The sequence below is a fragment of the Hemiscyllium ocellatum genome, chromosome 31 (genome assembly GCF_020745735.1).
Source record: "Hemiscyllium ocellatum isolate sHemOce1 chromosome 31, sHemOce1.pat.X.cur, whole genome shotgun sequence".
In the NCBI taxonomy this organism is placed as follows: Eukaryota; Metazoa; Chordata; class Chondrichthyes; order Orectolobiformes; family Hemiscylliidae; genus Hemiscyllium; species Hemiscyllium ocellatum.
In genome coordinates this window covers 52507669-52516590 of record NC_083431.1, presented here as the reverse complement: position 1 = coordinate 52516590, position 8922 = coordinate 52507669, and the positions used below count along the sequence as shown (strand labels likewise).

General features: G+C 66.2%; 1 protein-coding gene across 1 annotated transcript in view; it reads left to right on the top strand.

Annotated features, from left to right (window-relative positions):
• The first annotated feature begins 797 nt into the window (after positions 1 to 797).
• Positions 798 to 8922, top strand: part of LOC132830208 (protein phosphatase PTC7 homolog) — a 100176-nt gene continuing 92051 nt past the window's right edge. The window contains exon 1 of the mRNA XM_060847737.1: positions 798 to 1105. Within this exon, the coding sequence (XP_060703720.1) occupies positions 886 to 1105 (220 nt within the window). The 5' untranslated portion in view covers positions 798 to 885. The remainder of the gene's footprint in view (positions 1106 to 8922) is intronic.

Genomic DNA, 8922 nt, shown 5'->3' with positions numbered 1-8922 from the left:
AAGCAGAGAGTGGTGCGTATATGGAATGAGCTGCCAGAGGAATTGGTGGCGGCTAGCATAATTGCAGCATTTAAAAGGCATTTGGATGGTTATATGAATAGGACAGGTTCAGAGGAATATGGGCCAACTACTGGCAAATAGAACTAGATTGGGTTAGGCTATCTGGTCAGCATGGACAAGTTGGACCAAAGGGTCTGTTTCCGTGCTGTACATCTCTACGACAGAATTCATAGCAAAAGAGCTAGTGTCATGGAGCTGTAGTGATATATTAAATAATTTAGATTAAATCTTTCATCATTTTGAATGGGATATGGGATATCCATTCCAAAAGATTAAAAACTTAATCTAAATTTGTTTAACATATTACAGCTCCATGACACTGTAACGCTTTTGCTATGAATTCTGTGTCTTATGGTTCTGTTCCACAACCACCTGATGAAGAGGCATCTCTCGAAAGCTAGTGCTTCCAAATAAACCTGTTGGACTGTAACCTGGCGTTGCAGGATTTCAAAGAATTGTCAGAAACTTTTCTCAAGCCGCTCAGCCCCACCACCGCCTCAGGGGCAGCGAAGCACCATTCTGTATTGTGATTGGCTAATATATCTCCACCCCGCGGTATTATTGTGTAATACTGATGTCAATCAGAAACGCTCCATTGTCCGGGAGGTGGGCTCAGGCCGGAGCCACCGCCCACCCCTGGCTCTGATTGGCCAGTAATGACACAGCGTGGATTCGGATTGGCCGTAGGTGCTGTCGGTCAGGGAGCGTTCATGGGTGGGATGGCCGAGTCAGTACGGGCCGAGTGGCTGTGGCAGTGGCGGGGATGTGAGCGGTGTTTAACGGCTCTAGACTGACAGGGAGGAAGGGAGTTTGGCCGCCGGGACCATGCAGTCAGTGCTGGCCTATGGCCGCATAGTGGCTCGAACTGTGCTGGGAGGCGGCCTGAGGCAGTCGGAAAGGCGGGAATACCGGCTCATCACCGTCAGCTGCGGCTTCGGCAAGGACCTCCGCAAGGGCAGCGGCGGCGGCGGCGGCACCGCCAAGGGCAGCGGCTACGGGGACGATGCCTGCTTCGTGGCTGCTCACCGGCTGGCAGATGTACTGGGTAAGGGCCGGGGGGGGGGACCCTCACCCTCACCCTCACCCTCACCCTCACCCTCACCCCCACCCCCTTCACAATTACCCCGCCCTCACACCCGAATCACCCACATGACCCCCCCCCCCCAATCACCTTCACATCTGCCCCTCGTGCACACTCGCCGCATCTCTGTGCCCTCTGCCCCCGTCGTCCCCCCTCCCACACTCCCGCCTGTGTCCCCTCCCCCCCCACACTCCCGCCTGTGTCCCCTCCCCCCCCACACTCCCGCCTGTGTCCCCTCCCCCCCCCACACTCCCGCCTGTGTCCCCTCCCCCCCCCACACTCCCGCCTGTGTCCCCTCCCCCCCCCACACTCCCGCCTGTGTCCCCTCCCCCCCCACACTCCCGCCTGTGTCCCCTCCCCCCCCCCCCCCACACTCCCGCCTGTGTCCCCTCCCCCCCCCCACACTCCCGCCTGTGTCCCCTCCCCCCCCCACACTCCCGCCTGTGTCCCCTCCCCCCCCCACACTCCCGCCTGTGTCCCCTCCCCCCCCCCACACTCCCGCCTGTGTCCCCTCCCGCCCCCCACACTCCCGCCTGTGTCCCCTCCCGCCCCCCACACTCCCGCCTGTGTCCCCTCCCCCCCCACGCTCCCGCCTGTGTCCCCTCCCCCCCCACGCTCCCGCCTGTGTCCCCTCCCCCCCCCACACTCCCGCCTGTGTCCCCTCCCCCCCCACACTCCCGCCTGTGTCCCCTCCCCCCCACACTCCCGCCTGTGCCCCCTCCCCCCCCCACACTCCTGCCTGTGCCCCCTCCCCCCCTGTGCCCCCTCCCCCCCCACACTCCCGCCTGTGCCCCCTCCCCCCGTGCCCCCTCCCCCCCCACACTCCCGCCTGTGCCCCCTCCCCCCCCACACTCCCGCCTGTGCCCCCTCCCCCCCACACTCCCGCCTGTGCCCCCTCCCCCCCCGTGCCCCCTCCCCCCCCACACTCCCGCCTGTGCCCCCTCCCCCCGTGCCCCCTCCCCCCCCACACTCCCGCCTGTGCCCCCTCCCCCCCCACACTCCCGCCTGTGCCCCCTCCCCCCCCACACTCCCGCCTGTGCCCCCTCCCCCCCCACACTCCCGCCTGTGCCCCCTCCCCCCCCACACTCCCGCCTGTGCCCCCTCCCCCCCACACTCCCGCCTGTGCCCCCTCCCCCCCCGTGCCCCCTCCCCCCCACACTCCCGCCTGTGTCCCCTCCCCCCCACACTCCCGCCTGTGCCCCCTCCCCCCCCACACTCCCGCCTGTGCCCCCTCCCCCCCGTGCCCCCTCCCCCCCACACTCCCGCCTGTGCCCCCTCCCGCCTGTGCCCCCTCCCCCCCCACACTCCCGCCTGTGCCCCCTCCCCCCCCACACTCCCGCCTGTGCCCCCTCCCCCCCACACTCCCGCCTGTGCCCCCTCCCCCCCGTGCCCCCTCCCCCCCCACACTCCCGCCTGTGTCCCCTCCCCCCCACACTCCCGCCTGTGCCCCCTCCCCCCCCACACTCCCGCCTGTGCCCCCTCCCCCCCGTGCCCCCTCCCCCCCCACACTCCCGCCTGTGCCCCCTCCCGCCTGTGCCCCCTCCCCCCCCACACTCCCGCCTGTGCCCCCTCCCCGCCCCCACACTCCCGCCTGTGCCCCCCTCCCCGCCCCCACACTCCCGCCTGTGCCCCCCTCCCCGCCCCCACACTCCCGCATGTGCCCCCCTCCCCGCCCCCACACTCCCGCATGTGCCCCCCTCCCCGCCCCCACACTCCCGCATGTGCCCCCCTCCCCGCCCCCACACTCCCGCATGTGCCCCCCTCCCCCCCTGCCCCTCCTTCCTGACCATCCTCCTGCCCCTGTGCCCCCTCATGTCCTCCATTCCCACTGTGGACCACCTATGTCCTTGCTGCTACCCCCCTGTACACCCCCGTGGCCCCTCCCGCCCTCCTCCAGTCCCCCCAGTGCCCCCTCCCCTCCCCCTCCTCCAGAGCCCCCAGTGCCCCCTCCCCTCCCCCTCCTCCAGAGCCCCCAGTGCCCCCTCCCCTCCCCCTCCTCTAGCCCCCCTGTGCCCCCTCCCCTCCCCTGCCTCCAGCCCCCCTGTGCCCCCTCCCCTCCCCCTCCCCCTCCTCCAGCCCCCCTGTGCCCATTCCCCTCCCCCTCCTCCAGCCCCCCTGTGCCCCCTCCCCTTCCCCTCCTCCAGCCCCCCTGTGCCCCCTCCGCCCCCACACTCCCGCCTGTGCCCCCTTCCCCGCCCCCACACTCCCGCCTGTGCCCCCTTCCCCGCCCCCACACTCCCGCCTGTGCCCCCTTCCCCGCCCCCACACTCCCGCCTGTGCCCCCCTGCCCCTCCTTCCTGACCATCCTCCTGCCCCTGTGCCCCCTCATGTCCTCCATTCCCTGTGGACCACCTATGTCCTTGCTGCTACCCCCCTGTACACCCCCGTGGCCCCTCCCGCCCTCCTCCAGAGCCCCCAGTGTCCCCTCCCCTCCCCCTCCTCCAGAGCCCCCAGTGCCCCCTCCCCTCCCTGCCCCCTCCCCTCCCCCAGTGCCCCCTCCCCCTCCTCCAGTCCCCCAGTGCCCCCCTCCTCCAGCCCCCCTGTGCCCCCTCCCCTCCCCCGCCTCCAGCCCCGCTGTGCCCCCTCCCCTCCCCTGCCTCCAGCCCCCCTGTGCCCCCTCCCCTCCCCCTCACCCTCCTCCAGCCCCCCTGTGCCCCCCTCCCCGCCCCCACACTCCCGCCTGTGCCCCCCTGCCCCTCCTTCCTGACCATCCTCCTGCCCCTGTGCCCCCTCATGTCCTCCATTCCCACTGTGGACCACCTATGTCCTTGCTGCTACCCCCCTGTACACCCCCGTGGCCCCTCCCGCCCTCCTCCGGCCCCACTGTGCCCCCTCCCCTTCCCCTCCTCCAGCCCCCCTGTGCCCCCTCCCCTTCCCCTCCTCCAGCCCCCCCTGTGCCCGCTCCCCTCCCCCTCCTCCAGCCCCCCTGTGCCCCCTCCCCTCCCCCTCCTCCAGCCCCCCTGTGCCCCCTCCCCTCCCCCTCCTCCAGCCCCCCTGTGCCCCCTCCCCTCCCCCTCCTCCAGCCCCCCTGTGCCCCCTCCCCTCCCCCTCCTCCAGCCCCCCTGTGCCCCCTCCCCTCCCCCTCCTCCAGCCCCCCTGTGCCCCCTCCCCTCCCCCTCCTCCAGCCCCCCTGTGCCCCCTCCCCTCCCCCTCCTCCAGCCCCCCTGTGCCCCCTCCCCTCCCCCTCCTCCAGCCCCCCTGTGCCCATTCCCCTCCCCCTCCTCCAGCCCCCCTGTGCCCATTCCCCTCCCCCTCCTCCAGCCCCCCCCGTGCCCCCTCCCCCTCCTCCAGCCCCCCCCGTGCCCCCTCCCCCTCCTCCAGCCCCCCCGTGCCCCCTCCCCCTCCTCCAGCCCCCCCGTGCCCCCTCCCCCTCCTCCAGCCCCCCCGTGCCCCCTCCCCCTCCTCCAGCCCCCCCCGTGCCCCCTCCCCCTCCTCCAGCCCCCCCCCCCGTGCCCCCTCCCCCTCCTCCAGCCCCCCCCCGTGCCCCCTCCCCCTCCTCCAGCCCCCCCCGTGCCCCCTCCCCCTCCTCCAGCCCCCCCCGTGCCCCCTCCCCCTCCTCCAGCCCCCCCGTGCCCCCTCCCCCTCCTCCAGCCCCCCCGTGCCCCCTCCCCCTCCTCCAGCCCCCCCGTGCCCCCTCCCCCTCCTCCAGCCCCCCCGTGCCCCCTCCCCCTCCTCCAGCCCCCCCCGTGCCCCCTCCCCCTCCTCCAGCCCCCCCCGTGCCCCCTCCCCCTCCTCCAGCCCCCCCCGTGCCCCCTCCCCCTCCTCCAGCCCCCCCCGTGCCCCCTCCCCCTCCTCCAGCCCCCCCCGTGCCCCCTCCCCCTCCTCCAGCCCCCCCCGTGCCCCCTCCCCCTCCTCCAGCCCCCCCGTGCCCCCTCCCCCTCCTCCAGCCCCCCCGTGCCCCCTCCCCCTCCTCCAGCCCCCCCGTGCCCCCTCCCCCTCCTCCAGCCCCCCCCGTGCCCCCTCCCCCTCCTCCAGCCCCCCCGTGCCCCCTCCCCCTCCTCCAGCCCCCCCCGTGCCCCCTCCCCCTCCTCCAGCCCCCCCGTGCCCCCTCCCCCTCCTCCAGCCCCCCCCGTGCCCCCTCCCCCTCCTCCAGCCCCCCCCGTGCCCCCTCCCCCTCCTCCAGCCCCCCCCGTGCCCCCTCCCCCTCCTCCAGCCCCCCCCGTGCCCCCTCCCCCTCCTCCAGCCCCCCCCGTGCCCCCTCCCCCTCCTCCAGCCCCCCCCGTGCCCCCTCCCCCTCCTCCAGCCCCCTCCGTGCCCCCTCCCCCTCCTCCAGCCCCCTCCGTGCCCCCTCCCCCTCCTCCAGCCCCCTCCGTGCCCCCTCCCCCTCCTCCAGCCCCCCCCGTGCCCCCTCCCCTCCCCCTCCTCCAGCCCCCCTGTGCCCCCTCCCCTCCCCCTCCTCCAGCCCCCCTGTGCCCCCTCCCCCCCCTCCTCCAGCCCCCCTGTGCCCCCTCCCCTCCCCCCTCCTCCAGCCCCCCTGTGCCCCCTCCCCTCCCCCTCCTCCAGCCCCCCTGTGCCCCCTCCCCTCCCCCTCCTCCAGCCCCCCTGTGCCCCCTCCCCTCCCCCTCCTCCAGCCCCCCTGTGCCCCCTCCCCTCCCCCTCCTCCAGCCCCCCTGTGCCCCCTCCCCTCCCCCTCCTCCAGCCCCCCCGTGCCCCCTCCCCCTCCTCCAGCCCCCCCCGTGCCCCCTCCCCCTCCTCCAGTCCCCTCGTGCCCCCCTTTCTCCTTCTCCTGTCCCCCCGTGCCTCCTCCCCTCCCCCCTCCAGTCCCCAGGTGCCCCCTCTCCCTGTTCTGCAGTGCCCCGTGCTCCCTCCCCTCCCCCACCTCCAGTTCCCAAGATGGCCCTCACCCTCCTCCAGTGCCCCCTTTTCCCCCCCCTCCAGTTCCCCCATACCCCCTCCCCCTTCCTCCAGTCACCCCGTGCCCCCTCCCCCTCCTCCAGACCCCCGTGCCCCTCCCCCACGTCCAGTCCCCCTGTTCTCCCCCCCCCCCCCCCCCCCCCCCCCCCCCCCCCGGTCTACCCCCCCCTCCTCCTCCTGTGTCGCCCCCCCTCCTCCTCCTGTGTCGCCCCCTGCCCCCTCACCCCTCCCCTCTTCCCCGCCTGCTCTTTCCTCCCCCCCGCGTGCCCTTCCCCCCCCCCCCCCACGCTTGCCCCCCTCCCCGCTCGCCCTCTTCCCCGCCCTGCCCGCTCCCCTCCCCCCTCTTCCCCGCCCTGCCCGCTCCCCTCCCCCCTCCTCCTCCCTCCCCTGCCCGCTCCCCCCTCCAGCATCTACAGTCCTCACATTCTTCTAAAATCTTTCCTATAGCAGGGATACCAGAATTGAATGCTGCATTCCAAGAGTGGCCTAAGCAATGTCCTGTACAACTGCAACATGACCTCCCAACTCCTGTACTCACTGCTCCTGTACTGCACCAGAAAATCAGCCTTGATTTTCTTAGTGCTCAAATCTGTTGTATGGGACTGGTGTGCAATTTTTCTCAGAGGGGTTTGCTACATGCTAAACCACAGCTAGCCTTCAGTGACATGATGTGGAGCTTTAGTGTTGAATGATTTGCTATGAATTTAACTGTTGTTCAGAACAAAAATTGGTCTACAGTACGCAGCTTTGGAAGCGGAAGCATACAATGGAAAACATGAGTTTGCAGAGGCTGCTCATGTTTAAAATACATGGTGATAGTTTGCTGTCCTCATGAGGAGATCATTGCATTGCAGCTCATGTGAGATTCTATTTGATTTTAAAACTAGCTCGAGCCACATGGTCTGCACAAACCCAACCCAGCTGAAAATGTGTTGCTGGTCAAAGCACAGCAGGCCAGGCAGCATCTCAGGAATAAAGAATTCGACGTTTCGAGCATAAGCCCTTCATCAGGAATGAGAGAGAGTAGCCAAGCAGGCTAAGATAAAAGGTAGGGAGGAGGGACTTGGGGGAGGGGCGATGGAGGTGGGATAGGTGGAAGGAGGTCAAGGTGAGGGTGATAGGCCGGAGTGGGGTGGGGGCGGAGAGGTCAGGAAGAAGATTGCAGGTTAGGAGGGCGGTGCTGAGTTGATGGAACCGACTGAGACAAGGTGGGGGGAGGGGAAATGAGGAAACTGGAGAAATCTGAATTCATACCTTGTGGTTGGAGGGTTCCCAGGCGGAAGATGAGGTGCTCCTCCTCCAGCCGTCATGTTGTTATGTTCTGCTGGTGGAGGAGTCCAAGGACCTGCATGTCCTCGGTGGAGTGGGAGGGAGAGTTAAAGTGTTGAGCCACGGGGTGGTTGGGTTGGTTGGTCCGGGCGTCCCTGAGGTGTTCTCTGAAGTGTTCCGCAAGAACGCTTCAGAGAGACAGGCCGCTTACTTGCGGAACGCTTCAGAGAGACAGGCCGCTTACTTGCGGAACGCTTCAGAGAACACCTCAGGGACGCCCGGACCAACCAACCCAACCACCCCGTGGCTCAACACTTTAACTCTCCCTCCCACTCCACCGAGGACATGCAGGTCCTTGGACTCCTCCACCGGCAGAACATAACAACACGACGGCTGGAGGAGGAGCGCCTCATCTTCTGCCTGGGAACCCTCCAACCACAAGGTATGAATTCAGATTTCTCCAGTTTCCTCATTTCCCCTCCCCCCACCTTGTCTCAGTCGGTTCCATCAACTCAGCACCGCCCTCCTAACCTGCAATCTTCTTCCTGACCTCTCCGCCCCCACCCCACTCCGGCCTATCACCCTCACCTTGACCTCCTTCCACCTATCCCACCTCCATCGCCCCTCCCCCAAGTCCCTCCTCCCTACCTTTTATCTTAGCCTGCTTGGCTACTCTCTCTCATTCCTGATGAAGGGCTTATGCTCGAAACGTCGAATTCTCTATTCCTGAGATGCTGCCTGGCCTGCTGTGGTCTCCAGCATCTGCAGACCTCATTTTTTACACAAACCCAACCCAAGCAACAACTCACTTTCTTGCATGCAGAGTTCTAAAGAAGGATCACTGGACCTGAAATCTTCATTCTGATTTTTCTCCACAGATGCTGCCAGATCTGCTGAGATTTTCTTGCAATTTCTGTTCTTTGTTTCATTTTCTTGTATGATGGATCATTACAGCTGAATTCAACCAGTGAATTAGAATACATTATTAAACTATGCATTGCTCTAGTTCCTGGGACAGGTTACCCGCAGTTTAATATGAGACTGAAAGATGTCTGAATTGGACTAAAGAATTACAATGAGACCTGATAAAGGTGTTCCAAAAATTTAAATTTAAGTTAAAAAAAAAATCGCACGACACCAGGTTATAGTCCAACAGGTTTAACTGGAAGCACACTAGCTTTCGGAGCGCCGCTCCTTCATCAGGTGATTGTGGCCACAATTAAATCTGTTGGACTATAACCTGGTGTCGTGTGATTTTTAACTTTGTCCACTAGTCCAACACCGGCATCTCCAAATCACACAAATTGATGAGTTTTGTCAAAAGGTTCTGACAGAATCTCATGCAGATGTTTGAGTTTTGAGCCAGGTGCTGGTTTGGGATTCCCTCTCCCGACTTTCTCTTTGCTTTCAATGTGACTTTTTTTATTTGGTTGTGCTAGGTAGAGGAATTCTGGGCAAGTTTTTCCCAGGATTCAAAATGAATATTAAAACTAAGGGAAACAGTTGTGTCCTTGTAAATTTCCTTTTACTGCATGAGGGTGCATCCTGGACTTGAACCTTCTGTAGAAGATGGCTTTGGTAAGCAGGTGCCAGAGTTTTCGCCATGTAACCGGCCAAACTCAGTTAAATTGTAGATGTTTACAGTGCAGAAAGAGGCC